General features: G+C 41.4%; 1 protein-coding gene across 1 annotated transcript in view; it reads left to right on the top strand.

Moving 5' to 3' along the window:
• Positions 1-15,289, top strand: part of LOC121478828 — a 37,931-nt gene that overhangs the window by 18,463 nt on the left and 4,179 nt on the right. Inside the window, 6 exon segments of the mRNA XM_041734199.1 lie at positions 3,106-3,280; positions 3,828-4,194; positions 7,727-7,801; positions 9,870-9,936; positions 11,083-11,209; positions 11,459-11,554. Coding sequence (XP_041590133.1) covers positions 3,106-3,280; positions 3,828-4,194; positions 7,727-7,801; positions 9,870-9,936; positions 11,083-11,209; positions 11,459-11,554 — 907 coding nt within the window.

Genomic DNA, 15,289 nt, shown 5'->3' with positions numbered 1-15,289 from the left:
GCTAAGGTCATAATCCTAGGGTCCTGGGATGGATGGGGCTCTCTGCTCAGCAGGGAGCCTGCTTCTTCCTCTCCCTCTCCTTGTTCATGCTGTCTCTCAAAATCTTTATTATTTTTACTTTTTTTAGATTTTATTTATTCATGAGAGACACAGAGCAAGGCAGAGACACAGACAGAGGGAGAAGCAGGCTCCATGCAGGTAGCCTGACAACTCGATCCTGGGTCTCCGGGATCAGGCCCTGCACTGAAGGTGGTGCTAAACTGCTGAGCCACCCGGGCTGCCCTCAAAATCGTTTTTAAAAATTTACACTTGGGTGGGACACCTGGGTGGCTCAGTGGTTTAGCGCCTGCTTTCGGCCCAGGGCATGATCCCAGAGTCCCAGGATTGAGTCCTACATCAGGCTCCCTGCATGGAGCCTGCTTCTCCCTCTGCCTTTGCCTCTCTCTCTGTCTCTCATGAATAAATAAATAAAATTTTTAAAAAGTACACTTGGGGATCCCTGGGGTGGCTCAGCGGTTTAGCACCTGCCTTTGGCCCAGGTCGTGATCCTGGAGTCCTAGGATTGAGTCTCACAAAGAGCTCCCTGCATGAAGTCTGCTTCTCCCTCTGCCTCTCTGTGTCTCTCATGAATAAATAAAAAAAAATTTTTTTTTAAAGTACACTTAAATGTGGTGAGCACTGAATATTGAATTGTTGCATCACTATATTGTACACCTGAAACTAATATAACACTACATTAATTACACTGGAGATTTAAAAAGTTTATAAAGCCTAACAAAAAAGTTGTAAGGAAAATACACAGTACTACACTGTAAAAAAATTCACATATACGTGAACTCATACAGTTCAAACCCATGTTGCTCAAGGGTCAACTGTATATTTTATTTTAGCCATTCTACTAGCAACATAGAGACTCAGTTGCTCTCCATACTCCCCAGCACTTGGTAGTTTTGCTGTATTTTACAGTAACTGTTCCCTTGTTATATAGTAGTAAACAATCTTGAGCTTAACTTTCATTTCCCTAATGGCCAATGATGTTCAACACATCACTATTATTAGACTTATTTCTTTTTTTTTTAGACTTATTTCTCTTGTACCTTTTGACTGCCTTTACCTTCATCCACAATGTACCCCCACCAATTTTCCTCTAGAGTTTTTTTTTTTTCTTTTAGATTCCACATATAAGTGAGGTCATACAGTACTGAACTTTCTCTGACTTATTTCACTTAACGTAATACCCTCAGGGTCTATTCATGAGTTATAAATGGCAGAGTTTTCTTTTTTATGGCTGAATAACATTCAGTTGTGTACCATATTTTCTTCATTCATTTGTATAGGACACTTAGGGTTTGATGCTATGGCTATTGTAAATAATGCCTCAATGAGCATGGGAAAACAGCTGTCCTTTTGAGAGAGTGAGTTCATTTCCTTTGGGTAAATACAAATAGAGTTAGTGGATCAGGTGGTAGTTTTAATTTTATGAGGAACCTTCATACTGTTTTACATAGTGGCTGCATCAGTTCACAGTGTCCATTCTTTTTTTGTCTGTATGCTGTTCATGAAGGGACATTTATGATTTATTTAACAAATCACCTACTAGGGGCACTTGGGTGGCTCAGTGATTGAGCACCTGCCTTCTGCTCTGGGAGTGATCCTGGGGTCCTGGGATTGAGACTTGTATCAGGCTCCCTCTGGGGAGCCAGCTTCTCCCTCTGCCTATGTCTCTGCCTCTCTGGTGTGTCTCTCATGAATAAATAAAAAAATTTTTAAATCTTAAAAAAAAAGATAACTAATACCAATATGAAGCATATCAGTAGGTGACTTGTTTTTTGGGTTTTTAAAAAGATTTTATTTTTTCATGAGAGACACAGATGCAGAGACATAGACGGAGAAGCTGGCTCCCCACACAGAACCTAATACAAGACTCAATCCCAGGACCCCGGGATCACTCCCTGAGCAGAAGGCAGATGCTCAACCACTGAGCCACCCAGGCGTCCTGGTATTAGTTACCTTTGATTGCATTATGAAACTAATTTCCTAAACATTTACTAATTCTGTAGTATGGGTCTAGGGTTGGATTATCTGGTGGGGCTGCCTGGATAGAGGCTGCAAGAGCTAGCTGGCTTTTTTTATACATCTAAGCTTCCACTGGAATGGGGTGATTCAGTCTCTCATGCTGCAAGAAGTTAGCTTGGGCTTTATTCTAATGTGTTAGAAGACCTCCAAGAGATAGACCATAACTCCTTGAGCAAATCCAGTTTTATCCTTTTTGTTATTGTCCTATTGGACACATTGGTCGGTCACTAGGAGAGGATGCTATCCAAACGTGTGAATATAGAGATGAAAAAGTATTATGTTACAAGCAGAAGAGTGTTTCCTAAAATTGTGGACATCGATGCTATAATTATCCTTGTACATGTTCTCAAAAAGTTTTTCTACTGAATCATTTCTTTAAAATTCCTAGCTAAAATAGATTGTTTAAATTGGATAATTGCAGAATTGTGCTCCAAAAACATTTTATTTATTTATTTATTTATTTATTTATTTATTTTTTATTTATGATAGTCACACAGAGAGAGAGAGAGGCAGAAGGAGAAGCAGGCTCCATGCAGGGAGCCCGACGTGGGATTCGATCCCGGGTCTCCAGGATCGCGCCCTGGGCCAAAGGCAGGCGCCAAACCACTGCGCCACCCAGGGATCCCCACAAAAAACATTTTAGATTTATATCCTGCCTCCCTTAAAACACATCAAATACCTAATATTAAATGTAGTGTGCATTTTTAACTCCCAACCATGATAAGCAGGATAGTAACAGTTCATTCAAAGCTGTATGTGGTAGACAATACTTACCTACCTAGGCAGTATGAGTAAAATAAGATTTAGGCTTAGCATGATAGAATGCCTGTATCCCATGGCCTCGCCATATTCATTGTTCAACCTTTATGACTTAAGGTTTAAAATATTTTTGTTTCATGTTTACTTTGCCTTTATTTGAATGTTGGACGCATTTAAAAAATCGGGTAATTCCAATGTAAAAAGATAAATGGCTTATTACTGAGCTGTTTAAATACTAGGTTGGTCTTTTTCTTATTCCCTTTATAACAGGATGTGGAGAGTGGATCTCATGTTGATGGTGGGAACAGAAACTGGTACACTGCCTGGAAAAGTGTGGCAATTACTCCGTCATACGCACAAGCCCTTCTCCCCATTCTACCTTGTTTCCGGCCCTTGGTCCTCAAAGCCTGCCTTCCTCTCTGGGCCCAGGGAAAGCTCCGCCTAGGTTCAGCCCTACACCCTGGGCACTAACTTTCCCCCATTTCGCTCCCCCAAGCCTATCTGGCGCGTTCCAGCGTTTTTATTTCCTAGTCAGTGACCACCATCCCTGTGCCCTCAAGGCTTCTCTGGTCGTCATTTTTTGCCCAAAAGTCGCTTCAAGCCTATTTTTGCTAGAAACTCAGTGGAGGAAGCTTCTCTGGGTGGGTTCGCCTTTTCCTAAACGAGTTCCGTGCCGGACAAATACCTCCCGGTCCTCAACAGGACAGCGCCAACTGAGCCGTCTAATTTAATTTTCCAGTCGGCTCCCTGAAAGGGATCTTCCCCTCGCCGTCTTCGTGTCATATAAGATTCAGCCTGGACACACCTGTGCGTTTCTGCCGGGACGGAAGGGCCCTTACACTTTCCCAGCTGCCCCTCCTCGCGGGCGCCGAAGAGGCCCGTGGGCGTTCAGTAGGGCCGTGATCCAAGATGGCCGCCCCCGTGGGAAACGGCCAGGGCGCAGCCATGTTGACGCAGCGGAAAAGCCAAGAATACAGTTGTCTTTTCTCTAGAAATGCCTCAGACCCTTGTTGGCCACCGTCCTGTGGTGCGGAGGGACGCGGACGAAGTTCAGCGAAGTAAGTTCAGGCGCTGGCCGGTCGCGGTGGTGTGTGGTGAAAATCAGGTCAGTGTTGGGTGTATTCGTGGACCACGGCCGAGGAGGGTCGGTCGGCGCTCGCCTTGGGTGATGCGGCTGGGATTCCAGCGGGAGGAAGGCGTGGGTGGGCGTTCTTCCGCGCTTGGGGTGCGGGTGGCCTCGGTCAGGAGGTGCTTTCGGTGTTCGTGGTTCAAGATCTCTGGAAAACAGCGACCTGGTGCTGAGGGCACATTTGGGGGCCGTGTGCTTTCTGGGACTCGGAGATTGCGAGCCGGAGCATGGTGGCTGTCAAGGAAGGCTGCGCGAGGTGCGGTTTTGTTCCAGGCTCAAAAATGAGGAGCTTCTTTGGGGATTCACGTGCAGGGGTCTGTGGGGTTCCTGAAGGATGGGGTGGGGCGTCCGGGGCGCGGGTGCGAGTGTAGGTTGCGCCTGAAGGCCGGGGGCTGGGCCAGCGCGTGCTGAGCCGGGACCCCGGCCGTTGGCACCGAAGCAAGATGCGTTTGCATCCCCCTTCTGCCCTGTAGCCCCAAGTCCCGCCTTCGGTTCTAGTTTTTAAACCCTCTTTGGCAGCCAGCATCACCCATTACTTTCGAACTTTCAGAAATCAAAGTTTTTTGGCGAGGATAATGATCCAGCATATCTAATAGCAGTTTTATTTATTTATTTTTAAAGATTTTACGCAGAGAGGAGAGAGAGAAGCAGGCTCCATGCAGGGAGCCTGATGTGGGACTCGATCCTGAGTCTCCAGGATGACACCCTGGGCTGAAGGCGGCGCTAAAACGCTGAGCCACTGGCGCTGCCCTAATAGCAGTTTTATATTTATTTTTTTTTAAATTTTTTTATTTATGATAGTCACAGAGAGAGAGAGGGGCAGAGACACAGGCAGAGGGAGAAGCAGGCTCCATGCACCGGGAGCCCGATATGGGATTCGATCCCAGGTCTCCAGGATCGTGCCCTGGGCCAAAGGCGCCAAACCGCTGCGCCACCCAGGGATCCCGCAGTTTTATATTTAAATGCAGCCTTTTATCCTTTGTCCTGCAAGATTCCTGCACATTGCTCTTGGATATTTTTTTTTTTCAGACTCTGACATAAGTGAAATAACATCCATTGTCACTGTTAAGTTCCGTTCCCCAGGGATAATCCTTTTCAAGATCTTAGTAGATTTCAATTTGAGGCTTTTATAATATGTGCTTAATATTGGTAATTCAGATACGTTGTGTACCTGGTACTATGATTTTCTCTATTACATGGTTTCATGTAATAAACATTTATAAATCATTTTTGATGTATGAATCGGTGGTATTATGAGTGGATTCTTACTCAGAGTTTGCATGTGTTTATATAAAGGTGAGATGTTTGAAGTGTTTAGGTATCATTTTGGGGGCGTTTTATTTTTTTGGCGGGGGGGACAGTTTATGATTATGCATTTACTCATGGGTTTGTGCCCCTGACTTTCATCTTTAATGTAGACTATTTTTATCGAAGTTGTAACTGTGTTATTACTTTCTGACTCCCTTTTCCTTATAATTTTCTATAATGTAAAAGATCCATTAACTTTAAACATTTCCTTGCTTCTTGGCCACCCAACTAAATTCTTATTACAATATCTTTCTCTCCACCTAACATTTTAGTATGGAAAAATTTCAAGCATACAGAAATACTGAAAGAATGTTAACGTACCCATCTATATACCTACCACCTAAATCCTACCATTAACGTCCTACTAGACTAGCTCTGTTACCTAACCCTCTATCCATCCTCTGTTCATGAATGAGTCTTTTTTTTTTTTTTTAAGAGTTGGGGAGGTGCTGAGCAAGAGGAAGAGAGAGAATCCCAAGCAGCCTCCATGCCCAATAGAGAGCCAGAAGCTGGGCTCCATCTCACAAACCTTAGATCATGACCTGAGCCAAAATCAAGAGTCAGAAGCTTAACACCCTCCAGGCACATCATGAATCAGTCTTCTCTTTTTGGTTTTGGTGCATTTTTTTTAAGATTTTTTTTAATTATTATTTATTCATAGAGACAGAGAGAGGCAGAGGCACAGGCAGAGGGAGAAGCAGGCACCATACAGAGAGCCCGACGTGGGACTTGATCCGGGGTCTCCAGGATCACGCCCTGGGCTGCAGGCGGCACTAAACCGCTGCACCACCGGGGCTGCCCGGTTTTGGTGCATTTTAAAGACAGGTGCACCCCTCTACTGTTACCCTAAATGCCTCTGCAATTACTTGAGTAACAGAATTTTAATAGCTTTTTACTCATTTCCTTTGTTTACTTAATGAACAGAGATCTTATTTATACATAGTTTTGGCTTGCTGAGAAGTGAGATGAAAGTGAATTTTGGAATGAAATGAATCTGATTTTTGTTTTAAGATGTTATTTATTGATTTGAGAGAGAAAACAAACTGGAGGGGCAGAGGGAGAGGGAGAAGCAGACTTCCCACTGAGCGGGGAGTAGGGCAAGGGGCTCTATCCCAGGATCATGACCTGAGGTAAAGGCAAACACTTAACCGACTGAACCACCCAGGCACCCCTGAAATGAATCTGATTTTTCAAATCCCATTGTGTGATTGGTGTGACCTGTGTCTCTTTCCTTGATAGCAAAAGGAAGTTAAAATCTCTCCCTCAGGGGTGGTTTTGAAGATTAAGTGAAGTAAAATACCTAAAATAGAGATCTGTGAAGGCAGGAACCTAGTATATTTGAGTAAAAAGGCTGATAATTTCCCCATATTTATGGTTTTGTGCTTTGTAAAATTTGTATTTATAACTCATTTTGTCTCTCTCTGCCTCCCCCTTTTTTTTTAAGTATGAAAACTTTCAAGCTGTGAACTTACATTAATGATCTAGCAACAGAAATTTTATTTTAATTATAGAATGCTGATAATTGTCTGATTAAAACATACATGCTCTTGAGGATCCCTGGGTGGCGCAGCGGTTTGGCGCCTACCTTCGGTCCAGGGCGCGATCCTGGAGACCCGGGATGGAGTCCCACATCGGGCTCCCGGTGCATGGAGCCTGCTTCTCCCTCTGCCTGTGTCTCTGCCTCTCTCTCTCTCTCTCTCTCTCTCTCTCTATCATAAATAAATAAAAAAAAAAAATTAAAAAACAAAAAATACATACATGCTCTTATTTTAAATTATTCCCATGAAATATCCTGTTCTTTAACACTAACCTTGACTTATGTGTGCTTTAGGATGGTATAGAATTTTTCTATTTATTTATTTAAAAATATTTATTTATTTGACGGAGAGAGAGTACAAGCAGAGGGGAGCAGCAGAGGGAGAGGGATAAGCAGGGAGCCTGATGCAGTGCTTGATTTCAGGACCCCGGGATCATGACCAAGTCGAAGCCAGATGCTTAACTGAGCTACCTATGCACCCCTAGAATTTTTCCATTTAAACATTGTAATCAGCCACCTGCCTAAAGAGGTATATAGACATGTTAGGTGAATACTGATAATTTGCCTCTTTATATATTCAGAAGTCATCTTTGATTATTTTTTTTTTAAGATTTTTATTTATTTATTCATGAGAGACACAGAGAGGCAGACATAGGCAGAGGGGTAAGCAGGCTCCCTTTGGGGGGCCCAGTTTGAGACTGGATCCCAGATCTTGAGATCATGACCTGAGCCAAAGGCAGACGCACAACCACTGAGCCACCCAGGCGTCCCTGATTATTTTTTCAAACAGTGCCATATTGGGTAATGTTTCCAGACACAAATTCTCAACTCTGCCATTATAGTGTGAAAACCACCTGACTGAGACAATAGTCAACAAATGGATCTGTGTTCTCATAAAAGTTTATTTCCAAAAACAGGTGGTCTAGGCCCTATGTTACTGACTGTGATTTAGATGATTATATGGCTTTTGTGTTCCGATTGGAGTTGGGCAAGTAGAGCCCATGAATTGAATCTGGTCCAGTGCCTGTTTTTGTTAATAAATTTTATTGGAACTCAGACACACTATTTTTTTTTAATATGATTGTTTTCAAGCTGCAATGGTAGAATTGAGTAGTTGCTACAGAAACCATGTGCATTATATATTTTTTTCTCTTTTAACATGGGAATTATGCATGTTTTAACAAATATATTAGTTTTATTCCTTACATGAGAGATTGCAAAATAACTTACAGTTTTTATTTGTCAAACTATTGTAGTAATTAGTACTTTTTTTTTAGACAGAGAGAGGATGCTTGTCTGTGCTTGGCATTGGTGGGGTGGCGGGGTGTGATGGGGGATGCTGGGAGGGGTAGAGATGGTGCAATCTCACCACCCTGAGATCATGACCTGAGCTGAAATCAAGAGTCAGACGCTGAAGTGACTGAGCCACTCAGGCACTCCAGGAATTAGTTCTTTTATACTTTTTTCTATCTATACAGAGATCTTAGAACAGTTTTTCATTTACCCACTTCCTAATTTATACGCTTTCATGGACTATTTTAACTCTTTATAGAGTTAGTCCTGAGAGAGGTGCCTGGGTAGCTCAGTTGGTTAAGTGTCTGTCTTCAGCTCAGGTCATGATCGCAGGATCCTGGGATCAAGCCCCATGTCTGGCTCCTTGCTCAGTGGGAAGTCTGCTTCTCCCTCTTCCCCTGCCCTCCCCCACTCGTGCTCTCTCTTTCAAATAAATAAGATGTTTTAAAAAATAGATAAGACCTCCTGAGAGATGATCATTTTTATGTTCCTATTTGGTACTAATTTATTATTTTTTTAAAGATTTTTATTTATTTATTCATAAGACACACACACACACACACACACATACACACACAGAGGCAGAGACATAGGCAGAGGGAGAAGCAGGCTCCATGCAGGGAGCCTGATGTGGGACTCGATCCCAGGACTCCAGGATCATGTCCTGGGCCGAAGACAGGTGCTAAACCGCTGAGCCACCCAGGCATCCCTATTTGGTACTAATTTAGACTTAAACTCTTACATATCAGTTTTGTTTCTCTCGACTCCTTCTTGCTCCTGTGGTTATGTTGGAGGATCCTTTCCTTTTGCTTGAAGAACATTCATGTTTGCTATAACACAGGCCTTCTGTGAAGAAGAATTCTTTCTTCTTTTGTCTGAAAATGTCTTTCAGTTCTATTTCTAAGGAATATTTTTCTGACTATGCTATATAGGTTAATATTTATTACTCAACAGTATCAAAAAGTAGATGGTAATGAGAAATTAAGTAAAATGGTGCTTATTATTTGCTTTGCATGATCTTCTCAAAATCAAGTGAATGCATCCTGGGATGTAAAAAGACTTTTGAAGAGGTAGATGGACATGCATGATTTAAAATAAAAATGTGGAGGTGCCTGGTTGGCTCAGTCAGTTTAGGGTCCAACTCTTGATTTCAGCTCGAGGCATGATCTCAGGGTCATGAGATTGATCCCTGTGTTGGACTCAGTGCTGTGCATGGCTTCTGCTTGGGATTCTCTTTTTCTCTGTCACTTTCCTGTTCACAGGTGCTCTCTCTTTCTGAATAAGTAAATAAATAAAACTTAAAAAAATAAAATTGAGATGTCTATATATTAACTGTCTGTATGCCCTCTTTCGTAAAATTGATCTGCCTGAGGAGTCCCCTGCCATTGGGCATTACACTGTTCTGGGTCTCTGTCCCACATTCCTTTTGACAATCATACCATTTCTACTCTACAGAAGAAAAGCGTGCTTCTCAAACATTCTGAATGTTATGTTTTCTTGACCCAGAGCATTTAATAAAAAGACAGATCTTTTGGGGGCTTGGTTTAAGGTGGATGCTCAGCAACAGTGACAAGATCTGAGCCTAAAGATAATGTGCCACTATCTAAGTAATTTGCTTTTCAGTCTGTAGGTACTGGCTCCCCAGGAACAAAAGGGATGAAGGGAAGAAAGGAGAAGATTCCAAGACTTGGGTAATATAACATCATTTCTGGGGAAACCCTTGACTGAAAACCAAGATTTCTGAACAGAAATGTAGAGCTGATCCAGAAGAGCTAAAGTCAGAGCATCCCAGTTACTAGCAATTTCCCAAAATCAGAAGATGATCCAGGCCCAGGTGATTTTTTGGTTTCTTTTATTCTTTCCTTAATTTCTCAATAGATTTGTAGAGACCCATTTAAAAAAAAAAAAATCAGTGCAATTAAAAAGAAAAGTTTAAATTGAGAATAGCAGGATCTGGAGAATTCTGGGCAAAGTAGGAGCAGGAACCTATTTTTCATAGGTTTCATACTTTGTGATTCATGTTCTAATATATGTGACTGTGAGACCCTGTAGATCACATTAGCTAGCAGTGTGCTGCAAATATCTCTGACAGTCATCACAAGAGAATTTTGGTAAGTTACATGGTAGGCATTACTGTGATGTTTCTACTGCCAACACTTGTGACACCAAATATGTGAGTTTTTCCACACCAATGACCAGTTCTCCAACTTTCCAGACACCACCAATCTGCAATTTGATTCAATCTTGACACTGACTACATGGAGTTACTATTATACTATTGTACAAGTTTATAGGGCTCAGCCCTGCAAGACTGCCCTCATTTCAGATGCCAAGTATTCTGACTTGGCTACAAATACACAGTTTCCCACAATCCCTTTGTTGAGTTTGATAATTAACTACAGTGGCTCACATAACTCAGGAAAATACTTTACTTCACATTTTCCAGTTTATTGTAAAGGATACAAAGTGGGAACAGCCAAATGGAAAAGAAGCATAGGACAAGGTATGGGAGAATCCTTTTGCTTTATTATATGTTTTGTACAGTTACTTTTGTTTTATTAGTCACTGAAATTAGTATATATTGTCTTGTGATTCTAGCATCTGCAGTCTCCTCATTACTGGTTTTGGTATTGGCTCAAATGCTCACGGTGAATTTAGAAATGTATTCATCTACTTATAAGTATTATATAGTTCAGTACTGGCAAACAGATGCTCAAATATATATAGATTACAGATGTTCTTACACTAGCAGGAAGATTTAATGGTATGTGTAACAGAAACTTTCTTAAATTTTCAAGTTTGTTGAATAGAAAATTGCACAATGACATAATATTTTACAAGATTTCTTCTATCACAATGTATTAAGGAATAAAAATCACCCATTTCCTATATGGTGAAATGAACAGAATAATTTCCTTTATCTGTTTTTTCCATATCGCCACAAGAATTTCACTTCATTAAACATAACTGTGTTTAACAGGAATCCCTCACATTTGATGATGTGGCTGTGGACTTCACCTGGGAGGAATGGCAGCTCCTGGCCCCTGCTCAGAAGGACCTGTACTGGGACATGATGTTGGAGAACTATAGAAATCTGGTGTCAGTGGGTGAGGACAGCTTCCCTGTGGCACTCACAGGGTGTTCTGCCAGTGGCTTTTTCTTTCTCATCTACTTAACTCTTTTGTACTTTGAATCAGTAGATTCTCAGATCCTTCTCTTGCCTCAGCTAAGAGGGTATAATATCCCATCTTTTGAGAGAATAGCCTTGATGTTACCTGTTAAGTCCCTAAAATGTAACATTATCCCTTCTTGCTGTACCCCAGTCCATTGAGTCTTTTATCTTTTTTCATGAACAGGATATCAAGCCAGCAAACCAGATGCACTGTCCAAGTTGGAACGAGGAGGAGAACTTTCGATGATAGAAGATGAAATCCACAGTCGAATCTGCCCAGGTAAGTGAGAACTGGCAAGATGGGCAGCTGTAGTAGTATTCTGGTCAGTCAGAGAAGGCCTCAGAACCATGACAGTATCTGAGGAAATGTAAATAGTCCCTCTATCTTTCTTCCCATATGAGAACTCTTTTTCTTTGTTGAAGTTTAGGGAAAATATGCCCCCTTTTTTAAGATCTGATCTCTGTTTACTTTATATACTTCCTGGTTTTGTTTATTTACATAGTCATCTTCCTAGGACTTTCTTTTAATTTTATTTTTTAAAAGATCTATTTATTTTTAGAGAGAGAGTGTATGTGAGCCGGGGCGGGGGGATAGTGGGAGAAGGAGACAAGAGAGAGAATCCTCAATCAGACTCCCTGCTGAGCACAGAGCCTGACACAGATCTCCATCTCACAACCCTGAGAGCATGACTGGAGTCGAAATCAAAACTGAAATCAACCAACTGAGCCACCAGGTACACTCTTTTTAATTTTTTTTTTTAAGGATTTTTATTTTTAAGTAATCTCTACTCCCAAGATGGACCTTGAACTTAACTCTGAGATCAAGAGTTGCACCGCACACTTCAGTGACTGAGCCAGCCAGGTGCCCCTTCCTATCATTTTCTAATCTTTCTCGTCTTCATCCACTGTGACAGTGTCTCTGCCTGTTACCACCTCTCCTGCTATGAAATTCTACATTCCAGGCCTCTCTGTAAAGAAACAGCTTCGACTTCACTTTTTTCTTACTACTATGCTTGCCTTCCTTACTAGGAAATAATGTTTTCCTTCCATAACATCTGACCCCACCTTGGATTCTTTGTCTCCATGATAACCTGATTTTTGGTGTGCATTTAGGTCATTCTTTGACTCCCCTCCCCTACTGTTTTACCAGAAACCCCAGAGGTTCTCCATACTTCTATTTTCATTTTCTTCTCAGTTCTCATAACTCTTACAAGCTTCCTCTATTCCCATGAATTAACCCCTTTCCCTTCTCTGCGACATCTAAATTGGCTTCTCTCTTAATATTGTCTAATCCATGTTTTTTTTCTATGGATTTTACCTTTCTTCATGGCAGCTAGCCTAAGTCTTCCCATATTGCGTGTGAGAATGAGAATCATCTTCTCTCCATCCTTTCTCCATCCTTCTCTCATCCTCTTCTAAATTCCCGAGAATTTAGGTTCTCGGGACACCTGGGTGGCTCAGCAGTTAAGCGTCTGCCTTTGGCTCAAGGCGTGATCCTGGAGCCCCAGCCCCTGCGTGGAGCCTGCTTCTCCCTCTGCCTATAACTCTGCCCCTCTCTCTGTGTGTCTCTCATGAATAAATAAATATTTAAAAAATAAATAAAATAAAATTTAGGTTCTCTTTCATCTTGACACAACTACCTATTTAAAGTTCTCCTTAACCTGGCATTACCTCATTACCTTAAATGTTCTCTACTTGGGATCCCTGGGTGGCTCAGTGGTTTAGCGCCTGCCTTTGGCCCAGGGCGTGATCCTGGAGTCCCAGGATCAAGTTCCACGTCAGGCTCCCAGCATGGAGCCTGCTTCTCCTTCCTTCTGTGTCTCTGCCTCTCTCTCTCTCTCTCTCTCTCTCTATGTCTATCACGAATAAATAAATCTTTAAAAAAAATGTTTTCTACTTGCTGAACTCTCTTCTTTACTTGGGGGAGTGGGAGGAGGGGAAGAAAGAGAATCTTAATCAGGTTCCATACTGGGCTTGGGGCTCAGTATCACAACCCTGAGATCATGACCTGAGCAGGAATTAAGAGTTGGATGCTTAACTAACCGAGCCATCCAGGTGCCCCTGAGCTCTCTTTGTAAAGGTCATTTGATTAACAAGAAAATATCTTTTTTAGCATGCTACATGATTTCCAAACCAAACTAGGTCACGACTTTGTCTACTTTAAATGATTTCCTTCATGGTTTTGCTAATTCACATTTTCCTTTAATTATTAGGTGTTATCACTGCATGTATTTTCCTAAAGCTTTTGTTTTCATATTATTTATTTATTTGTAATTTAGCCATGCCCTGACACTGGCTGTGCCCATTTATTGTTACTTATCAATTTCTAAAGTGATGGCAAAATGGAATTTTCACTAATTTTTTAAGAACTTGAGTCTGATTCTTTTTTTTTTATTCAAATATCATTAGCATACAGTGTTACATAAGTTTTGGGTATACAGTGTAATGATTCAACAATTCTATACATTTCTCTGTGCTCATCCAGGTAAGTTGCTCTTAACTCCCCTTATCTCTTTAACCCATCCTCCCACCTACCTTCCCTCTGGCAATCATTAGTTTGTTCTCTGTATTTAAGAGTCTACTTTTTTGCTTCTTTTTCCTTTGTTCATTTGTTTTGTTTCTTAAATTCCGCATATGGGTAAAATCATAAGGTATTTGTCTTTCTCTGGCTGATATACTTCACTTAGTCTTATACTCTTTAGGTCCCTTCATGTTGTCGCACATTGTAAGATTTCCTTTTTTATGGCTGAGTAATACTCCATTGTGTGTGTGTGTGTGTGTGTGTGTGTGTGTGTGTGTGTATCATCTTTATCTTTTTTTTTTTAAATTTATTGATTTTAGGAGTAGAATTTTTTTTTTTTAATTTTTTTTTTTTTTTTTTTTTTTTTTTTTATGATAGTCCCAGAGAGAGAGAGAGAGAGGGAGGCAGAGACACAGGCAGAGGGAGAAGCAGGGTCCATGCACCGGGAGCCCGACATGGGATTCGATCCCGGGTCTCCAGGATCGCGCCCTGGGCCAAAGGCAGGCGCTAAACCGCTGCGCTACCTAGGGATCCCCTTAGGAGTAGAATTTAATCCTCACTCACATATAACACCCAGTGCTCATCACCAAGTACCCTCCTTACTACCCATCACTCATTTAGGTCACGTCCCACCTACCTCCCTCCACCAGCCCTCAGTTCTCTATAGATAAGAGTCTCATGGTTTGCTTTTCTCTCTTTTTTTTTCCTTCCTGTATATTCATTTGTTTTGTTTCTTAAATTCCACATATGGGGGCACCTGGGTGGTTCAGTGGTTGAGTATTTGTCTTTGGCTCAGGTTGTGGTCCCAGGGTCCTGGGATCAAATCTTCCATCAGGCTCCCTGCCTGCTTCTCCCTCCGCCTATGTCTCTGCCTCTCTCTGTGTCTCTCATGAATATATAAATAAATTCTTTTAAAAAAAATTTGACATATGAGTGAGATCCTATGGTATTTGGTTTTCTCTGGCTGACTTATTCCACTTAGCATAATACACTCTAGCTCCATCCATGTCATTGCAAAAGGCAAGATTTCATTCTTTTTGATGGCAGTAATATTCTGTTGCATGTTATATATGTTATATATATGTTATATATCATATATATATATATATATGCAACATATATATATATACACCACATCTTCTTTATCCATTCATCAGCAGGTAGACATTTGGGCTCTTTCCATCAGTTAGCTATTGTTGATAATGCTGCTATGAACATTGGGGTTCACATGCCTCTTCAAATCTGTATTTTTCTATCCTTTGGTTAAATACCTAGTAATGTAATTGCTGTATCATAGGGTAGTTCTATTTTTAACAATTTTTTTAAAAGATTTTACTTATTTGAGAGAGAACAAACCTGAGTAGGGGGAGAGGTAGAGGGAGAAGGACAAGCAGACTCCCCGCTGAGTGTGGAGCTGGACAAAAGGCTGGATCCCAGGACTCCAAGAACATGACCTGAGCTGAAGTCAGACACTTAACTGACTGATCCACCCAG

This window comes from Vulpes lagopus, chromosome 2 (genome assembly GCF_018345385.1).
Source record: "Vulpes lagopus strain Blue_001 chromosome 2, ASM1834538v1, whole genome shotgun sequence".
NCBI lineage: Eukaryota > Metazoa > Chordata > Mammalia > Carnivora > Canidae > Vulpes > Vulpes lagopus.
The sequence above is the reverse complement of the archived record's forward strand: the minus strand, read 5'-3'. Positions and strand labels throughout refer to the sequence as shown.